Source organism: Equus caballus, chromosome 12 (genome assembly GCF_041296265.1).
Source record: "Equus caballus isolate H_3958 breed thoroughbred chromosome 12, TB-T2T, whole genome shotgun sequence".
Lineage (NCBI taxonomy): Eukaryota > Metazoa > Chordata > Mammalia > Perissodactyla > Equidae > Equus > Equus caballus.
In genome coordinates, this window is record NC_091695.1 from 10,721,265 (window position 1) to 10,740,953 (window position 19,689).

General features: G+C 62.4%; 2 protein-coding genes across 3 annotated transcripts; one reads left to right on the forward strand and one right to left on the reverse strand.

Annotated features, from left to right (window-relative positions):
- Positions 1–542: 542 nt before the first annotated feature.
- PEX16 (peroxisomal biogenesis factor 16) lies at positions 543–7,891 on the reverse strand. Its single transcript, XM_001489345.7, has 11 exons — positions 6,763–7,891; positions 6,520–6,555; positions 5,689–5,765; positions 5,205–5,338; positions 4,968–5,068; positions 4,138–4,218; positions 3,848–4,000; positions 3,672–3,744; positions 3,420–3,539; positions 1,312–1,376; positions 543–722 (listed from the first exon to the last, which is right to left on the reverse strand). Exons 1-11 carry the CDS (start codon positions 6,902–6,904, stop codon positions 664–666), a joined length of 1,041 nt encoding a protein of 346 aa, XP_001489395.4. The 5' UTR covers positions 6,905–7,891; the 3' UTR covers positions 543–663.
- A 2,541-nt stretch (positions 7,892–10,432) lies between these two features.
- Positions 10,433–17,302, forward strand: LARGE2 (LARGE xylosyl- and glucuronyltransferase 2). 2 transcript variants are annotated; one of them, XM_070229349.1, is made up of 15 exons: positions 10,433–11,528; positions 11,623–11,781; positions 11,859–11,968; positions 12,284–12,366; positions 12,634–12,757; positions 12,990–13,161; positions 13,287–13,391; positions 13,851–13,963; positions 14,034–14,159; positions 14,258–14,413; positions 14,524–14,684; positions 15,104–15,382; positions 15,683–15,832; positions 15,947–16,142; positions 16,652–17,302. In XM_070229349.1, exons 2-15 carry the CDS (start codon positions 11,685–11,687, stop codon positions 16,862–16,864), a joined length of 2,085 nt encoding a protein of 694 aa, XP_070085450.1. In that variant the 5' UTR covers positions 10,433–11,528; positions 11,623–11,684; the 3' UTR covers positions 16,865–17,302. The 2 variants fall into 2 exon arrangements, with proteins under 2 accessions (XP_070085450.1, XP_070085449.1); XM_070229348.1 differs by having other exon boundaries at positions 10,489–11,528; positions 16,592–17,302.
- Positions 17,303–19,689: the final 2,387 nt, after the last annotated feature.

Consider the following 19,689-nt stretch of genomic DNA (forward strand, 5'->3'; position numbering starts at 1 on the left):
TCCACACCCGCCTCTCCCCTCCAAGCATCAGCGCCGGTGCTGGCTGGTGCTGACACCCTTTCCTCACGGGTGAAAAGCCTCTGCTCTCAACTAGGGGTTCAGGAGCCCCCAGAGCTGAGCCCGCTATTCTCTAGGCTCCATCAGAGAGAGGCTGCAGGCAACAGGGCCTGCAGGAGGAAGGGATGGACAGAGGCTCTGGCCAGAAGACACAGGGGCAGCTGTCATCCTAGGTCCAGCCTTGTGTGTCGTCAACAGGGACCGGTGATAGAGAAGCATTTACTCCTGCAGCTGCCACGGCAGGCAGCTTCCCCAGCTCGATGAGGTTAAATCCTGGCTTTCTGCGCCTGGAGGGACCTGAAGGCTTCTTGGCCCAATGACAAGGGGCGGGCGGCAGGGGCTCCATCACTAGAGGGTGTAGTCAGACTCCGGAGGGTGTTACAGGAGCTCTGGCGAGCATGCTGTGTGCAGAGCCTGGCCAGGGTGGGCGTGCCCGGTGCCTGGTGCCTGGGGCGGTGGGTGCGGAGAGGCCACGCGCTCGCACATTGCCAGAGTCAGTTTTATTAGGACAGAGGGGCCCAGGGGACTGAAGCCCGGAGGCCCCCCTGCCCACCGCAGCAGAGCATGCTGCCCGCCCCCTCCCCGCACCCCACTCCCAGATGTCCATCAGCCCCAATTGTAGAAATAAATTTTCTGCCAGGTGGGCAAGTAATCCATGAGCGGCTCTGAGAGAGAGAGAGAGAGAGAGAGAGAAACAAGTTCGGGGCTGAGGGCCAGACTCCAGTCTGCATCTAGTCAGGGTCCTTCTCAGCGACTGCCACCCAAATCCAGCCCAGAGCCCCTGACCCTCCCACCTCTCCACCCCTAGGGAGGCAGAACTGGCAGTGATCTTTGCCTCCATTTATAGGCCAGGACTCTCAGGCTCAGAGAAGCCGCACAGCCTGTCCAGCTGTCGCCGCTGCCAGCCCCAGCCCTGTGCTGAGGTGGATCTCCAAACAGCCTGGCGGGCTTTCCCTGATATATCATCCTCACCCAGAGCCGGTCTCGTGTCACTCCAGGACACCGAGGCAGGAAAAAGACTGACAGCCTGATGCGATATAATGTGAGTCCCCCCACCATGGGACACCCCCTGAGGTTCTGTGGCCAGCCTGGCCCATGCCCAGGAGCTGTCACCCACCCAGCCTGACCTCCGGGCTCCCTCTCCCAACTGTGCCGAGGATCAAATGATAAGGAGACAAAAAGAAAACAGGGAGCTGGGGCCACACGTGAGATCGGCACCACTTAGTCATCATCGCGCCCCCACCCCATGCTTACTCGTGACCAGGCCGATGCCGGGGACGTGGTCTGCCAGCAGCTGGAGCAGGAAGAGGATCCTGGCCCTGCAGGCGGGAGAGAAACAGGGAGCAGGCTCAGCGGGGGTCTGGGTCCCTGCAAATGAGGGTGCTAAAAAACCTTCACTGCCTCCTGACTAAAGGCAGAGCTTGCAGAAGACAGAAGGTAACTCTGTGGAGCTAGGACAGACCCCAGGACAAAAGGGCGAGCCTCTGGGTGTGGCCCCAGTCCTGCCCCCACCCAGCCACAGGCCTGGGATGCTCCCACCTCCGCTGCGGGCTGGGGCTGGCGGTTGACTCACAGCATGAACACAGACACCTCCTCCTGCCTCTCCCCCACGTCTTGCCCTTCCTTCCTTCCTCTGAGCCAGCAAATGCTATGGAGGGCCACGCACAGGGCAGTGCCCGCGCAGGTGCAGCGAGGGCCCAGAGGGGAGGGCAGCCCCGCCCTGCCTTCAAGAAGCCCCAAGTCTGGCAGAAGAGCTGAGGCACCCCGAGATCTCCCAAGCCAATGCTGAGAGTGGCTAGTGCACCAGGAGGGGACGAAGCCTGAGGGGGTCACACTTTTGGCTCAGAGGAAGGGGCGAGGCCATGGCCCTATTTTTGAAGAGATGGGGGTTTCCCACCGGAGAAGCCGGGGTGAGACGATGATGGCGTTCATGTCGATGACAAGAGAAATGATAAGACGTGACATTTGGTGCTTACCGTGTACCAGGCACTACCGTACATACTAAATCACCTAACCTCTACGACAACCCTCTGAGGGGGATTACTATGTCCCCATTTTACAGATGAGGAAATGAGGCCCAGAGAGGCTCAATAACCTGCCCAAGTTCACACGACTGGAGGGCAGCCTGGTTCCAGAGACCAGAATGTTTGACAGAAAGAAAAGAGGACAGAACATGGCTCCCTTCCCAGACCGCACCTGGAGCCCCTCAGCACCCTGCTCCCTGTCCTCTGGGGAAATACAGGATTTCTCTGACAGGTTTCTAGACCCTTCTCAGTCTGGGCCACTGCTCCGAGGGCGCCACACTGGTCAGGTCAGCAGGAGAGCGAGCCACACTAGAAGCCTGCAGCCTGGGGAGCCCCCTCTGCCATCACTGTGGTCTCGAAATCCCTCAGTTCCACGAGATCCGGGGGCTGTAACGTTCCCTCTGTGAAGTGCGAGCAGTTTGTGGGGGGAGGTCACGTGATCCATGTAAGTCTCTGGAATGTTCTCTAGAGTACGGGACAGGATTTGGCTTTCATGCCTCATGAGCTTCCAAACTTACCTGAAAACAGGAACTGCCAGGCAAAGTAATCTTCACTGAGGAGGTATTAAATATAAGCTTACTTTCTACTGTCTCAAAAACCACAGCAACAACAGAGACTGTGTGGCCATAAGGTTCAATGCAGTTCCAGCTAATAGTGCAGCCTATAAGCAGCGTACTTGTGAAGTACGGGGGTCCCAGGGAGCCTCAGTCTGTCACATGGCCCAAGTCGCTGTGCAGGGACCCCCTCCTCAGACCTTGGGCTGACCTCAGGCAGCCACCCTGGCAGGCTGTGGGAGCCTTGGCTGCGAGTCACCCCCCAAGCCCCTGGCTGGCCCCTCTGTGTCTGGCTGAGGCTGGGAGCTCTGCCTCACAGGTGATGGAGTGAGCTGGGCAGAGCAGGGACAGGCCAGGAGACAACATGGATGTGGGAGCTGGCTCTGCCACTGGCTAGCTGAGTGGCTTTGTGTTAAGCTGCCCAATGTCTTTGAACCTCAAGTGCCCCCTCTGGGAAGTAGGGACAATCCGAACTATTTGCCAGGAAGATGTGCAAATGAGCTGGATGGTGTGGAAAGCCGGCACCCACCACCATCCCTGTGGCATCTTCTGCCAGCAACTGCCTAAGCTCCTGCCCGCAGGGGCTGATGGCCCCAGAGCTCTGAGGGCAGGCCTGGGCTGCCATCCAATAAATGAGGGAGGGACCACACCCCAGGACAGCACATAGCGGGTGCTCAGTGAAGCCTGGGTGCAGGAAGGAGGGAGGAAGCAAAGGCGTGAACAGGGCTGGAGCCCCAGCGCCCCGCTTCCTCCCCTCCCCCGCTGAGGGTGGGCCTTGCCTTACTCAGAGAAGCGGTCGTAGAAAGGGGAGCGCAGCAAGTAGTACAGCAGGAGGATGGTCCGGCGCCGCAGCTCCAGCCGCTCCCTCCGGGTCAGGCCCCTCCTGTCGCTCAGGAGGCTCAAGCTGGGGGAGGAGGGCACACGATCAGGGCCAGCAACAGGAAGAGCGGGGGCCCCTGCCTGCCCAGGTGAGGACAGGTCTGTAGCATAAAGCCCGGCAGAGGGAGGGGAGCCCCTCAGACAGGCCCAGGCTCACCTGGTCACGTCCACGACACCAGACAGGAACCAGGGTGTCCACGACCGCTGACCCCAGAGGCCCAGGCTAAGCACTGACGGCCAAGGCGTCAAGGAGGTCTCCGGCACATGGCCCGCCCTGCCCACCCCTCTCCAGCCCCGCCCCACAGTGCCAGCCCCACCCCACATGAAGGATACAGTGCAGCAGGGGCCGCGCGATATACAGGGACTCTGCGATGGTCTCCTGCAGCCCCAGTGGCGTGGGGGTGATGCTCAGCTCCTCCTGGTGCGGCCGCGGCCGTCCCTCCTGCTGCTGGGGGGCTCCCCAGTGCCTCGAGTGCAGGGACGGAGCTGGAACACAAGGGCAGCACGGGAGCAGCCAGGCCCAGGCCAAGACGGGAGGAGGTGGACGGTGATGAAAGCTACACCCTCAGGCCCACGCTGACCTCAGCACCGAGCGGCCCGGTCCAGCTCCATCCTCCACTTACTGTTCTGGAGGGTTCGCACTACTCGGTTTGACCGCTTCCCCACATATGACTGCTCCTGGCTGCCAGGGCTGTGGCCACCACCTAGCAGGGACGGACAGAAGGCCACACTGTCAGAGTGACATGTTTCCAGCACAGCCTGCGAAAAACACGTGTGCAGTGACTGCTCGCCGGCTAAGGGGAGAACGGAGGAGATTGTTCGGTTCAGTCAGGGACACTGCAGCAGGAGCTGTGGCCCAGCCTGGGACCTGGCCCTGGCCTGGGAAGAGCCAGCATCACCCGTGGCAGACAAGGCAGCCAAGAACCCAGGCGTCCCAGGCACTGGAACCAGAACCATGTCTCTGGGAACCACAGCAGAGAGGGGCCGTACATTCTCGGTCCTCTGCTTTCGACATGACCATAAGAAGCAAAGAACTGCCCCCACTCAAGGCCAGAAGAGTTAGGCCCAGGGGCCAACAAGTGGTGGGCCCAAAGCCCCGAAGAGACAGATCTGCTGGCGGTCCTGGCTCCTGCAGCTGCGGCTCTTGATATAGAGCCAGGCCCAGAGACGAGGCTGGCAGGACCCCTGTCTCCTGCTGCTCGTCCCCTCTTCCCGCAGATCACAAAAAAGAAGGAGGACTCTGACGTCAGGAGTCCTGACTTCAGGTTCTGATTCTGCCCCTAACCTAATCTTTCCTTTTCTTCTCTGTAAAATATATGGCAATGAGAACAAGATGAGTTGATAAGGAGAGAGGCGCTCCATAAACAGACAATACTGTGATCACGCCGGTCAGCTCTCTATCCACTAATGAGTCCTGTGCCCCGTTCCACTCCAGAGCAGAGAAGCAGCTTACCCGGGGGCTGCGCCTGGGCCTCCCTGTCCAGTGGAACGATGGGGGGTGAGGTCTGGAGGCCAGCCTTGAACCAGATGAGCAGGAACATCCGCAGGACAGCCCTGGGGTGGAGGTATGGCAGGGCTGGGTGGGGACGTGGCTAGCCAGCAGGGGGTCGGGGAGCTCTGCTGAACGCCATCTGGACAGCTGGCCTCCGTTACCCGCGCCCAGGGCCTGCCCTCCATGGTCCCGACATACTTGGCCAGCTGGATGAGAGCGATGACGAGCCAGCGGCCCACTTCGCCCCACACCTTGGCGGCCCCCATCTCCATGAACACCTCCACGCACTCCAGCACGCTCAGCCATGTCAGCAGCTTCTGCTGGGACAGCGACTGCAAGAGTCCCAGGCCAAGAGGTCAGGGGGCTCCCCCTCATCCTGAGCCCTCCCCCAAGGGGACTCCTCTGACAGGAGACGTGGATTCGCCCCTTTTCAAGAGTACGTGTGTGGGCCTGAGTTCTCCACCGGGGACCAGCCAGTCTACTTCTCTGAACTCGTCTCTCCGCCTGAGATGAGGACATTAACACCTTGACCCTTCACCTAATGAGATGGCTTGAGCCTCAGGACACAGGCATTTCTCACGCTCTATGAGACCGTAACATGTGCTGCCCCCGTGGGCTGGCTGTTCCTACACCATTCCTGAGTCCCACGCTTCCCGCCCTCAGGTCCTGGCAGAATTCTCACCACAGGCAACTTTTTCCGAAGCTCCTTCCGTAGGATCCCGTCATTGAGCAGCACGAGCAGGTTGGAGGCGGAGTAGACTGAGGGGCAGAGCGTGGCCTTGAGGGGCTGGCTGGGCAGCTTCCACCCCCTCACTTCTCCTCAGAGCTGCAGGGATCACCTGTCACCTACTGTGCTCAGCCGCCCATGAACTATGTGGCAACCAGCCTGCCTCCACGTGCACCTCCAGAGCTCCACACTCCCCAGTACGACCCAGGTGGATGGTTGGAGTAAGAAGGGATGGTTTGATCTCAGTGACCAAGAGTGGCCTGTCTCCAGCTGCGCAGAACTGCCCATCGTGCTTCAAATAGCCACAGGGATGCGTGGTGTCACCTCCTGGCCTCTGCTCTCTGCAGCCTGTCCCTCAAAGCCGCCATCGCTCCCTTTTAAAAGCCAGCTCTTCCCAGTTCTCACTGAACAAACCCTACTGAGCCAGTCACCGTCTGGGGATCCTGGAATCTGGGAGATCCGAATTTGAATCCTACTTCTGGGATCATCAGTGGCTGTTCCCTAACCTCACTGAACTGTTCCCTTAACTGGACACTGAGGACAAGAACAGTACCCACCTCATATGACTCGGGGGAGGATTAACGGGGCAAAGGCAGGACAGGTGCGCGGCGCAGCTGCCTGATGTCAAGGTACCCAGATTTGTCTCTCGACTATAGGGACATGGAGGGCCCAGGACAGCGGACGCTGGACCTATGTCCCACTCAGTCACAGCACAGGATGATCTAACGGGAAGCCCCCTGGGCCCTCCCGCCCCCCGCCCTCCGCCCACCCCAGAGCCCGGCTCACCCAGCTCTGACAGCTCGTGCGAATCGGTGAAACGACCTGGGGAGAAGACACAGGAGGAGGCGTCGGTGCGCGGTGGCCTCACCCTGCGGCTTCGGGGCCCTGGACGTCCCCTCCCTACGCCCTACGGGAACCTGGAAGGAACTTCTCGAGCACAGCGACCACTACCCTGACTCCGCAGAGAGGGGAGCCAGTGGGGTCAGAGGTCAGAGCCCTGAAGGAACGGGTCAAAGGTCAGGGTGGCACCTGCCAGCAGGTAACTGAGGCCCCGCACTGCCGTCTCCAGCTGGGCCGTGGCGGCCGGGTGACGAGTCACGTACTCCTGGTAGCGCAGGCCCAGGAGCCGCAGCTTCTCCATCCTGCCCTCCGGACCGACAGACTCACGCATCGACAGTCCGCCTGGCCGCGGCGCCCTGCTTCCTGAGCCCTCCTTCCTGCTTCCGGTCCTAGGCCCGCCTCTCGGTTGCTTAACTTCCGCGGGCCCGAAGGAGGGTGAGGTGAAGGGCCACCGAACCACTCTTCACCCCATTTTAGACCACCTCCCACTGGGGGAGCGCTTAGCAACTGCGGGCTGACCCTTCAGGTCATTGGCTGGCCCCCTCCGCCCTCTCCGCCCCTCTCCGTCCCTCTCCGCCCCGCGCCGTCAGCCCGGCTCTTCCGCCTTCCGGGTTGGCGTCCCTTGCGCCTGCGCAGTTGCCGCCCCAGGAAGGCTCCCGCGGCAGTCTGAGCAGTCCATTCCAGAGAAGGGGCCGTCAGCCTACAGCCTTTCCAATAGAGCGCCGAAAGGCTCGAACGGGAGGACAGGATTTTAAAGGGCTGGGAGGTAGCGTGTGGAAATCTCCTCCATCAGATTTGGGGAGTTTAAGGACAGTCGGATTGTGTCTCAGCGGCCGCGCGTTGGGCCAGCTGCCTCGTCTCCCATCCTCCACTGGACGTAGTGCTGAGGAAACTGAGGCAGCGAGGACTCCAGCTTCCCACGCAGTCTCGATCCCCTGGCCAGCACCGTTAGTGCTCTGGCTTCAGCCCCAGGGGCATGGTCTGTGCCCCCTAAGAGCGCGCACGCGCACGCCCACCTCCACGGAGAAAACCCTGGCTCGGACTTCTGCTCTCGGCTTGGGGTGACCTTGGTCGGGAGTTTCCCTTCTCCGGGTCTCGGGTTTCCCCAGCTGTAAAGTGATTTGAGAGCACACTTGGTCCTTGAACTCGGGATCAATCTCAAAGTGCTTTTCGGCCGTCGGATGCACCTCCCGGTCCTCAGCTGCTCCCCAAGGAATGGAGGCGACTCCTGGGCATCGCCTCCCTGGAAGGGGCGGCGGCGAGAGCCGAGCAGCGGGAGCAGGCTGGAAAGGATGCTCCAAGCAGGCAGCCACTGATTGGCTGTGGGGAAAGGGGCGGGGCATGGGTGGGGCGGCGGGGCTGTGTGGTTGGGACCCGACTCGCAAGTTTACAGGACCCTGAGAATAGTAGCACGTTGTTTTATTTAATCCCCTCTACCACATGTTATCTGCAGATGAGAAAAGGATCCTCTTAAGAAGCCCAGTCAAGATTCGAATCCTGGTCTAGTCTGACCACAGAATCTAGGCATTTTTTTTGTTTTTTTGGAGGAAGATTAGCCCTGAGCTAACTTCTGCCAATCCTCCTCTTTTTGCTGAGAAAAACTGGCTCTGAGCTAACATCCGTGCCCATCTTTCTCTACTTTATATATATGGCTTTTGCCAAGCGGTGCCATGTCCGCACCTAGGATCCGACCCAGGGAACTCTGGGCCGCTGAGAAGCCGAACGTGCGAACTTAACCTCTAAGCCACCGGCTGGTCCCAGAATCTAGGCGTTTTAAGCAATACACCTCACCAGGAAGCCACAGCCCCTCCTTGTGCTCTCCCCCCCCCCCACCCTCCTCAGCTAGTTTCCTTCTATATCAGACCTCCTTACTCAGGCCAAGGAATGAAGATCCAGGGAGATGAGTCCCCGGGCCTCAGAAGAAGCAAAGTTCTTGGAGAACAGAGATGGTCATGGGCATTCGCATCATTTCTCACCACCTCCTGGGTGCCAGCCTCACTTACACATGACTCCTTCCAGCAACCTTGCCGGGTTGCCAAGAATTCCTTTGCACAGGTGAGGAAGAAGAAGCCCAAGGAGAGGAACGGACTTGTCCCAGGCCACATAGCATGGCATGGGTCAAACAGACTACAATGCAGGTGTCCCATGGCAGTGCCCTCTCTCCTACTGCCCACAGCCCAGCAAGAGCAGTGACATGTTGAGGCTGCTGGGTCATGAGTCAAGTTGGTAACTGGGATTAAGCCCAGGGCTCAGGGCATTTGGCGTGAGGCTCTTCCTCCCTTCCTCCCCGCACCCCTCCATCTTGATGAACTTGTTCCGCAAACCTCGTGGCGGGGGTGGGGGGGGGGTCTCCTCCAGCCCCTCCCTCAGCAGCCTGGAGAGCATGAGGAGGGGGCAGTGTGAGGTTCTTTGGCACTCCCAGGGCTGGTGGGCTGGTGCTTGTGGGGAGGACAGAGGAGCAGCCTCTCCCGGACAGAATATGAGGGGCACCAGGGCTGTTTCTTGTCCCTCCGTCCAGGACTGAGAGGGCCTCATGGTCCCAGCCAGGTTGGCAGCGGCAGGACTCCCTGAATTTCCTCTCCAGATCCCAGGCCTGATTAACTCCCAGAGACAAAGAGTGGCCGTGTGTGTGCAGGAGGCGCCCGGGGCGGCCCCTCCCTGCTGGGTGCCTGCCTGGATTTGGTCACCTGGCTGGGCTGGAAGGGCCTCTGAGCAGGTTGGGCCAGATCCTCCCTCCTTCAGTCTGCCCTGAGCCACAGAAGCCAGCTAGATCAGCCCAACAGGTAGAGACGAGGACACTGAGGTCCAGAGAAGAGGCCTGACTGGTCCAAGGTCACACAGCAAAGTCCTGGGACAAACCAGGGCTCAGGCCTAGAAGACCAGCCCCCTTTCATATGCCCACAGTGTATCCTTTTCCCCCTCCACGCCCCAGAAGAACCTCTTGGAGGCCCAGCATGCATCTCAACACCTAATTTCCCCTGCGTCGTAAGGCTGAGTGAGGGATGGGGCCAATGTTATGAGTGACCACGGTCGCTCTGCAGACCCAGCCCCCCCCCCCCACAAACTCCCCGGCCAGGCCCCGACTTTGTGTCCTCGCTGCTCTCTCACATGTAACCCCCACAGACAGTCTCTGTGGAGGGTCCTGTGGGGGATTCGCCCACCTCCACCCCAGCTCCAGGCTAGAGATGAGGGTCGAGGGGCATGAGGCTCAAAGCTCCTGATGCCCAGGTGGCCCCTGCTCCCCTCGTCTCCTCTGGTTCCCAGATGTACAAGGAGCCGCCATCAGTCTGCATGGCAACCATTGGTCCTGGCCTCCGAAGGCCCAAAGCCCCGCCTTCCTTGCAGACCCCCATCTCCCAGAGGAAGGCATCCTAGCCTTTCAGAGGAGGAGACTCGGGGGTCTCAGGCTGGGCTGCTTTGCCACAGCTTCTTTTGGAGTTGGGGCCTCTTAGGCCCTCCCTTTTTTTTTTTTTTGAGGAAGATCAGCCCCGAGCTAAGATCTGCCACCAATCCTCCTCCTTTTGCTGAGGAAGACTGGCCCTGAGCTAACATCCGTGCCCATCTTCCTCTATTTTATGTGGGATGCCTGCCACAGCATGGCTTGATAAGGGTTGTGTAGGTCCACACCTGGGATCCGAACCGGCAAACCCTGGGCTCCCGAGGCGGAACGTGTGAACTTAACCACTGTGCCACGGGGCAGGACCCCAGGTCCTCACTTTTTATAGCTAGAAATTGGGCTAAAGATCACAGTTTGAGCCCCCTTCTAGCTCAGGGCAAGGCCCGGGGAGTGCTGTCAGTTTTCAGCTCACTTCCTCAGTGCTTATGGTATGTGCCGGGCCCTGGTTGGGCGCTGGGGCCCAGTCCAGGAGCAGCTCCCTTGGAGGAGGAAGACACACCCAGGTCAACTTGCCCGGAGTGCTAGAAGAAATAAACCAAGGGATGTGGAAGGAGGAGCCGGCCTCCCGAGAATCTGGCAGAATCTGGCCAGGAGGAACATGAAGGGCAAGTCCTGGGGCAGCACAAACTCTGTCTGCTGGGTAGAGGCCGGGGAAGGGGCGCGAGGATGACGGCTGTGTCACAGGCCTGACGTGAGCATTCACTGAGATGAGGCGCTGGAACCTGGGCCTGGCGCGAAGCATATGCGCTCGATGACCCGCGGCTCTTCTTGTTCACGGTCTGGAGCGCCCATCACCCCTTCCAGGGCAGAGGCCGGGGTGCGAGGGGGGCGGAGGGAGAGATCCAGGCGGGGCGCGGGCACAATCGTGATCGTCTAGACAAGTTGGGGGGATCCCGGCCCTGCCAGGTCTCCCGTGAGGCAGGCCCGTTGCCAGCTCCCGGGCAGGAGGCGACCTTCTCAAGGCCGCTTTGTCTGGGCGCGCCGGGCCCAGTCGGGCCACCTGGCCTGAGCAGGGGTGAAGGGAACGGGAGCGGGGAGGAAAGCAGGGCCTCCAGGTGCTCCGCGGCTCCCGGCCCCGCCTCCTGTCCCCAGAGCAGGTGTCCCCAACCCCCGCGGCCCAGCGTTCCAACCCTCTCCTCCTTACTCCGGCTGCCCCTTTGATCCCGGGCCAGGGGTCACGGGCCCCTCCCCCGGGGTGGGGGGGTGAAAAGAGGAGATGGGGCCGCAGAGCAGGGAAGAGGGGGACGGGCTCAGAGCAGGTAGCCGGGACTCGGTCTTCCTGGGTGGCTGCCCCCGCTCCCTCCAGCCATCCTGGGGGTTCTCGGGGTTCCCCGGCGGCTGAGGGGGCCGTTGGATGCCGGGGCAGGGGGCGGGGCCAGGCTCCGGGGGTCTCCCCGCCCCTTCGGGCTCAGCCAAGCCGAGGTGAAACCTGAACCCAGGTTGGGGGCGGGGCTGGCTCCTGCTCGGACGGGGCCGCCCTGTGCCTCCAACCCCCTATCCCTGCGCCCCGGCCGGCTTCTGGAGGAGGAAGGTCGCGATCCCCGAGCCGCTGGAGCAGGTGAGGGGGGGACTCAGCGCGGGAGGGAGGACCGGGCGGCCGTCGGGCCCCGCCGCCCGAGGCTGACCCTTCTCCCCGGCCTTCCGGTCCCCAGAACCCGCGATGGAGCCCGCAGCCCGGGGTCGCGCTCCGCCCTGAGTGCCCCCGCCGGCGGCCATGCTGCCCCGAGGGCGCCCCCGGGCGCTCGGGGCCGCCGCGCTGCTGCTGCTGCTGCTGCTGCTCGGATTCTTCCAGTTCGGCGGGGACCTGGAGTGTGAGCGCCGCGGGCGGGCAGGCGAGCGGGGGGGCCCGGATCCCGCCCCTGCGCGCTGACGCCACGTGTCCCCCCAGACGGGCGGCCGCGGGGGGCTGCTGCCCTCGACGGAGCCCCGCCGGCGGACCCCGGGGGCCACAACCGCTCGGACTGCGTCCAGCCGCGCCCGCTGGCGCCCAAGTGTGAGGTGGGTGCGCCAAGCGCGCGGCCCCTGGCGGCGGGGAGCCCGGGGGCGCCGCGTCCCCACCCGGCCACCTGGGCATCTGTGGGAATCACAGCACCTGGCAGCGGCGCCGGCGCCTCGGTTCGCACATCCGCTGCTCCCGGCCTCGATTTCCCCGTCTGTGAAGGAGGGGGATGGACCCCTGCTCCGCATCCCCGTCCGTTTCCTAGCTCTGCTGCCGGGTGGGGTTACCCTGCCCCAGGCCAGGCCACTCCAACAGGGGTCTTCCCCGTCTAGTGGAGGAGGGGGCTGCTGCCGACCTCGGTGTCCCCTCCCCAGCTCTTGCACGTGGCCATCGTATGTGCGGGACATAACTCCAGCCGAGACGTCGTCACCCTGGTGAAGTCTATCCTCTTCTACAGGTACAGCCAGGTGTCAGAAGGGAGGGTCAGGAGTGGGGAAGGGAACAAAGTCTTGTGCAGGGTCTCAGAGCCTCAGCTTCCCCCATCTGTGACCTGGGGACACCGGCCCCTTCCTCCCTTGAAGGTGGGTGGAGGAATTTCCTGCCCTGGGTATGAAAAGCTCTTTACAGAAGTTGGTGCTGCTACCTCTGAGCCCCTCGAGGTGGGGCTTGTCCCAGGTTGCTCCTTCTGGGGCCCATCGGCCTTCCTCTTTTGTCCTCCCCAAAGGAAAAACCCGCTGCACCTCCACTTGGTGACTGATGCGGTGGCCAGGAGCATCCTGGAGATGCTCTTCCACACATGGATGGTGCCCGCTGTCCGGGTCAGCTTCTACGACGCTGATGAGCTCAAGGCAGGAGCCCTGGTCCTTCTGCGCCCCTCCCCAGCTGTGCCCGGCCCTCTCCTTCCACCTGGGGGGGGGCGCAGATTAGAGCTGCCTGGGACCCCCAGCCCCATCGCACCTACTGAAGTTCAAGTCCCTGCCCCTCCCGGGGCTCGCCCCTTCTTCCTGTGTCACCCTGAGTCTGCCTGGCACTCGTGGGCCCTTCTCTGCCAGCCTCGTGCCCTGTCCTTTCCACCCACAGCCCCAGGTCTCCTGGATCCCCAACAAGCACTACTCTGGCCTATACGGGCTCATGAAGCTAGTGCTGCCTGGCACCCTGCCCCTTGACCTGGCCCGTGTCATTGTGCTGGACACAGATGTCACCTTCGCCTCTGACATCGCAGAGCTCTGGGCACTGTTTGCTCACTTTTCTGGTGAGAGGCCTGGGACCCTGCCCCAGCCAGCTCCCTCCCTGGCCCGTCCAGGTGCCCGTGTGGCCTAGCCCTGAGCCGGGTCCAGGGGCAGCCTCAGGCAGCTCCCTTGTGCCCTCCCCTCCCAGACGAGCAGGTGATTGGTCTCGTGGAGAACCAGAGCGACTGGTACCTGGGCAACCTCTGGAGGAACCACAGGCCCTGGCCTGCCTTGGGCCGGGGCTTCAACACAGGTGGGGACAGCGGAGGGGGAGGCAGGGCGGGTGGCCACGGGTGCTTGGGCCCCAGGGACTGGGCAGGGCACAGAATGCTAGGAAGAATAGAGCTGTGGAAGGAACGCTGGGAGAAGAGCCAGAAATCGGTTCTGACGTTAGCTGAACATACCAGATGACTTTGGCCAAGTTCCTTGGTCCCTCTGAGCCTCAGTCTTCTCACCCGTTAAATGGGGATGATTTTACCAGCCCTGGGATCACGGAGTGCGAGATGACCTTGGAGTTGCTCTGTAAGCTGTGCGGTGCCTCCCCTTTACCCCTAAGAGGATTGGTGTGGACAGAGGTGGTCCATCCTCGCGTGTGAACAGTCAGAAAATACCACTAAGTCAAACAATGAACGTGCAAAAGACAACTTCGTGGCGCCTGGCCCCAGGGGTTGGGGCGTCCCGGGTGGGCATGACAACCTGTCCCCGTGGGCAGGCGTGATCCTCCTGCGGCTGGACCGGCTTCGGCAGGTGGGCTGGGAGCAGATGTGGAGGCTGACGGCTACGCGGGAGCTCCTCACCCTGCCCGCCACCTCGCTGGCTGACCAGGTCTGGGGGAGCCTTTGGAAGGGAGGCTGGGCAGGCTTGGGGCCCAGGTGTGACGGCTGTCTCTGCCCAGGACATCTTCAATGCCGTCATCAAGGAGCACCCGGGGCTGGTGCGGCCCCTGCCCTGCGTCTGGAATGTGCAGCTGTCGGACCACACGCTGGCTGAGGGCTGCTACTCGGAGGCGTCTGACCTCAAGGTGGGCGGGGACGGGGGGCTGAGTGGTGGTGGTGGGCCAAGGATGGGGACTCCCGCTCCCTGCTCCCATGCCCACACCGACGCCCTCCTGGGTCCCAGGTGATCCACTGGAACTCACCAAAGAAGCTGCGCGTGAAGAACAAGCACGTGGGGTTCTTCCGCAACCTCTACCTGACCTTCCTGGAGTACGACGGGAACCTGCTGCGGAGGGAGCTCTTTGGGTGCCCCAGCCTGCCCCACCCCGGGGCGGAGCAGGTGAGAGGGAGCCCCCGCCTCACGGAGCCTCTGGCCCTCTCTGCTCTGCGGGCCCTGGCCTGGTCCGGGCCGGGTCCTCCTGCCCCAGCTCTGTCCCCGCATCCCCTCAGTGGCAGCGGGCCCTGGCACAGCTCGACGGTGAGGATGCCTGCTCTGAGTTCCGGCAGCAGCAGCTCACCGTGCACCGTGTGCACGTCACCTTTCTGCCCCACGAGCTGCCGCCCCCGCGGCCCCTCGACGTCACCCTGGTGGCCCAGCTTTCCATGGACCGGTGAGGGGGCCGAGGGCAGCCCGGGAGCATGGCATGAGCTGGGACTGGGAAGTTCGAGAGGAGGGTTTCATTTGGTAAAGGAAAAGCTGTCACTGCCTGCTGCTGCCCCTTGAGGAATTCTAGAAGTTGGAGACCCTGGATGTGGGGGAAAGAGCCTTGGGCTTTGGGAATCATTCAGGTGCCTGGAACTGCCCCTCCGTAGCTGTGGGCCCACGGGCAAGTCTTAATCTCTCTGGCCCTCAGTTTTCTCATCTGTCAAGTGAGAAAGTACCCATCTTGTGGGGTAGTTGTGAAGATTCCATATGACCAGCTCCAAAAGCGCGTGCAAGGGGCTTAGGAGGTCCTGCGAGGGGGCGTCTGCAGCAGCTAAGCCGGGGACGTGCCGGCCCTCCCTGGGCTGACCGCACCCCTTGCCCCAGGCTGCAGATGCTGGAAGCCCTGTGCCGGCACTGGCCGGGCCCCATGAGCCTGGCCTTGTACCTCACAGACGCAGAGGCCCAGCAGTTCCTGCGTTTCGTCGAGGCCTCGGCGGTGCTCTCTGCCCGGCAGGATGTGGCCTACCACGTGGTGTACCGGGAGGGTCCCCTGTACCCCATCAACCAGCTTCGCAACGTGGCCTTGGCCCAGGCCCTCACGCCTTACGTCTTCCTCAGTGACATTGACTTCCTGCCCGCCTACTCCCTCTACGACTACCTCAGGTGGGCGGGAGGAGGGAGCGAGGGGCCGGGCACGTGGGGCTGGACAGGGCCGGGGCACCTGCAGCATCCTAGGTGGCGTGGCCTGGCTCTTTCCGGGCCTCAGTGTCCGCTGTAAAGTGGGGTTGGCATTAGGGCAGGGGAGCCCCAGCAGAGTAGGGAGGCCGGGCCCTCCTCCCCCAGCAGCTCCACTGTTGGTCTTCTGCGGGTGTCAGGGCGAGCGGGCCCCTGCAGGTCGGGTCCTGCGGCCCAGGCTGGACAGGGCCTGCCCGCTTCCCGCCTGTCACGGGGCTCCCCCCGCAGGGCCTCCATTGAGCAGCTGGAGCTGGGCGGCAGGAGGAAGGCAGCTCTGGTGGTGCCGGCCTTCGAGACCCTGCACTACCGCTTCAGCTTCCCCAGGTCCAAGGCCGAAGTGCTGGCCTCGCTGGACGCTGGTGCTCTCTACACCTTCAGGTAGGAGAGGCCGCTGCTCGCCCCGCTCCGTTCCCCACACTGTTCCCCACACCCGCCATCACCTCCCACGAGCTCCCAGCTCAGCCTGGCTCCTCGCCCTCTCCTGCACCCCAGGTACCACGAGTGGCCCCGCGGTCACGCGCCCACGGACTATGCCCGCTGGCGGGAGGCTCAGGCCCCGTACCGGGTGCAGTGGGCCGCCGACTACGAGCCCTACGTGGTGGTGCCGAGAGACTGTCCCCGCTACGACCCCCGCTTTGTGGGCTTTGGCTGGAACAAGGTGGCCCACATCGTGGAGCTGGATGCACAGGTGAGGGGCGCCCTGCTGCCTCCGGTTTCAATTTGAATACTTGCAGGCCCAGGGAGCTCACTCTGCCTCGGCGTGTTCCACCGCGCCATCTGGTGGCACTATTAGAAATCCCGCTCTTGGGCTGGCCTGGTGGCACAGCCGTTAAGTGCGCACGCTTTGGCAGCCCGAGGTTCGAGGTTCGATCCCAGGTTCGGACATGGCACTGCTTGGCAAGCCATGCTGTGGTAGGCGTCCCACATATAAAGTAGAGCAAGATGGGCACGGATGTGAGCTCAGGGCCAGTCTTCCTCAGCAAAAAGAGGAGGATTGGTGGCAGATGTTAGCTCAGGGCTAATTTTCCTCAAAATAAATAAATAAATAAACCAAAGAAATCCCGCTCTTCTCTAGAGCTAAAATCATCTGGCTGTGGCTCTTCGGGCCCACCTAGTAAGCTGCTCCCCATCCCCCAGGGCTGCAACCCTCCCCCAGCCCAGGCAATCACATCCGCCTGTCCCCGTCCCCACCGGCAGGAATACGAGCTCCTGGTGCTGCCTGAGGCCTTCACCATCCACCTGCCGCATGCCCCGAGCCTTGACCTGTCCCGCTTCCGCTCCAGCCCCACCTACCGGGACTGCCTCCAGGCCCTCAAGGACGAGTTCCACCAGGACTTGTCCCGCCACTACGGGGCCGCTGCTCTAAAATACCTCACAGCCCTGCAGCAGCCCCGAAGCCCGGGCGCCTGACCCGCCATGGCTCCCACGCACTCCCTGCAGACACTGGAGCGACCCCGCTGCCCCTCCCCGCTGTTTAAGTTATTCAAGGTCCCAGCGGGAAGGGCTGGGGCGGGGCGTCCGGGGCGGGTCCTGGGGCCTCCCCTTGCTGCTGTCTCTGGTGGGATCTAGTCTCCCTCCGCCCCAGCTGGTTTGGGGCTGGCTCCCCATCCTCGGCTGTACCTCCCTTTTTCGTAAAGTTTTCAAAGCTCCTTTCCACGTTCCTCCTGGTTCGCGGCCGGGGGACGTGCCCGGTCTCGCTGGAGCCGCAGGAGGACCGGGCCCTCCCCGGAGGCCATCTGGAGTGTGCCTCGCCCACCCTGCCCCCCACCCCGAGCCCGACACCACGAGGCTGAGAGACTTTATTTGGCTTTATTTAGTAAAATGTTAAAATAAATAAATACAAATTGATCCGCTGCTCTGTATCCCCCCACCCCCTCAAAACAAAAGTCAAACGAACAAAAACAAAAACTTTGAAGCACAAATCTCCAAATACAAGTTCTACCAAGACTGAAATCACAAAGGGCGCGGACGAGACAGGCGCGGGCGGGCTGGCTCCTCTCTGCTTGGCGCGCTGACCTCTGGCTGCCGGCCTGTCCTGCATGACTGCAGCTTCCCCGGGCTGAGGACCCGGCGGCGCTGGGGAGGGGCCGGGGCCCCAGGCTGCCGCGGGGGCCGGTGGGGTCCTCGGGGAGAAGGGGCTTGTGGGATGGGGGCCAAAGTGGCATTTGTGAGCTCTGCCCTCGCTCTGCAAGGGCTGTTTCTAAGAGTTGCGCCCCGGCCCTCTGGAGGGGGCACCTCCAGCTTCCTCCCCTTCACTCTTGGGGGCAGAGGAATCCCCCCAGGGCCACCCCTCCCTGGGAGAGGGCCGTAAGCCAGGGAGAGAACGGGTCTCCTGTTTCCTGCCAAGGGTGCCCAGCTGAGGGGTGGGGCTGAGGGCCACAATCATTTAGAGCAAAGTTGCCTCCATCCACCAGAAGCCAGGGAATCTAGAGAACCCAGGGCCTGGAACATGTCCCTGGGCCACCATCCATCCAACTAGCCAAGAGCCTGTTGCCCCTGGGATAAAAGTCTCCTAAATTAAGCCCTTTGGATAAATAAGAAAGAAAGACCACACCCTAAAAGAGAGTGAAGGAGGGAACCACTTAGAGGGTTTGTGAGCTGGAGTGTGAGCCTGAGGAGGCCCCGCGGCCCAAGAGGATGGCAAAGATGGCTGCGGAGGCAAGCGTACAGCAGAGGCTGCGGGCTGGGACACGGCACCCCCCTCACGGGCAGGGCCTGGGCAGCGATGGCGCCCGCTCACGCAGGGACAGAGGCTGCAGGCCCCACCCGAGCAAGGCCCCAGCAGGGCTGCCCCGAGCTGGGTCTCCCGGCCAGGCGCAAGCCGGGGGCCTGCCCCAGAGGACCTGATGAGGAGGAAGCAAGCAGGGCTCCGGCTGGGCTGAGCAGTGGGGAGACAAGACTCGGCAGGCGCCACGGAAGAGGCCTGCAGGAGCACTGGCAGGAATGTAGGCGGGAAGATGCCACCTGGCAGCCCCTGGGCCCGCACTGACAGGGGCCGCCTAGGAAAGCCAGAGCCTGGTGGGTCTGAGGGTCTGTCAGCGGCCGGGCTCGGGGCGTGGAGAGAAGGAGGGAGAGGGGGGAGGCAGCTGGGGTGGTGCAGACGTGAGGGGGTCCCGGGTGGTCACAGGCACACACAGGTCCAGGGCATGGAAGGAGAGCTCTCTTGGCAGGACACTGAAGGAAAAGGAGACTAGGGAACCAGGGTCTTTGCTTGGCAGTAAGGAATGTTCTGGCATTCACGTCCAGTAAATTACGCGGGTCTAGGGGCAGGGCTGTGCTTTGTACGCCATGTGAACTGACCTGCAAAACAGCTCGGCCCTCTGACATTAGGAAGAATCCACACCTCGGCCCTCGGCAAGGTCAGCATGCAAGCGCTCACAGCAGCAGGCAAGGCCCTCGATTCCTAGCCTTGTTTCCTCCCCAGAGAGTCCTCAGCTAGCTCCTTTCAGAGCAAAGCCCTCTAGGGATGATGGCTTCCAACCTCTTTCAAGGACAGACGGGGTTGTGTGGCCACCCGCAGCCTCCAGGCCCAGACAAGCGGGCTGGAAGAGCGCAAGCTGGGGACAGCCCGCTGGGCACTGACCCTCGGCCCACTATTCCTGGACTCGTCCAGGCGCCTCCAGCCCCCTGCCTAGACGTAGCACCGTGGTTTCTGCAAGAGGAAGGGAGCTGCTCTGCCCCCTGGGGTGACCTGGCAGCCTGGCCGGCTCTGAGGCCTGCGGTCACTCCGTCCCCTCTTCTAAGCTCCCTGGGTGGTGGAGGGGAGACACATTTTACCTAAGAAGCATCGCCCTCTGCGGCAGCTGCTTTCGGGATCTGTCTTTGTCTCTCTAGGCCTACCTGGGTGAGGGGGAAACGAATGGGACCTTTTCCGCCCCTCCTATAATCTGCCCGTAACGGGGCCTGGGGTGGCTCACGGGACACGTTCTAGGAGGGCTGGGGAGCAGAGCTTCGGCCGCCCTCCTGCAGCAGAGGTCTCCAGCGGGAGCATCCACTGGACAAGATGTACGTCTCACAAGGCAAGACGTTGGAGATGGTCTGAGCCTTTCCGAACCCTGGTTCTCTCAAGAAGGCGAAGGCCAAGCCCAGGCAAGCACAGCGACTGCAGTGGAAGGTCACCCAGGAAGCTCGTGGGTGGGCAGAGCGGAGTCACCTCCAGCTCTGGTGCCTGGGGCCAGCAGGCAGAGAAAGTGCTGGAGATTCAGGCCTCTCTTCAAAGGCAAAACGGACACAGA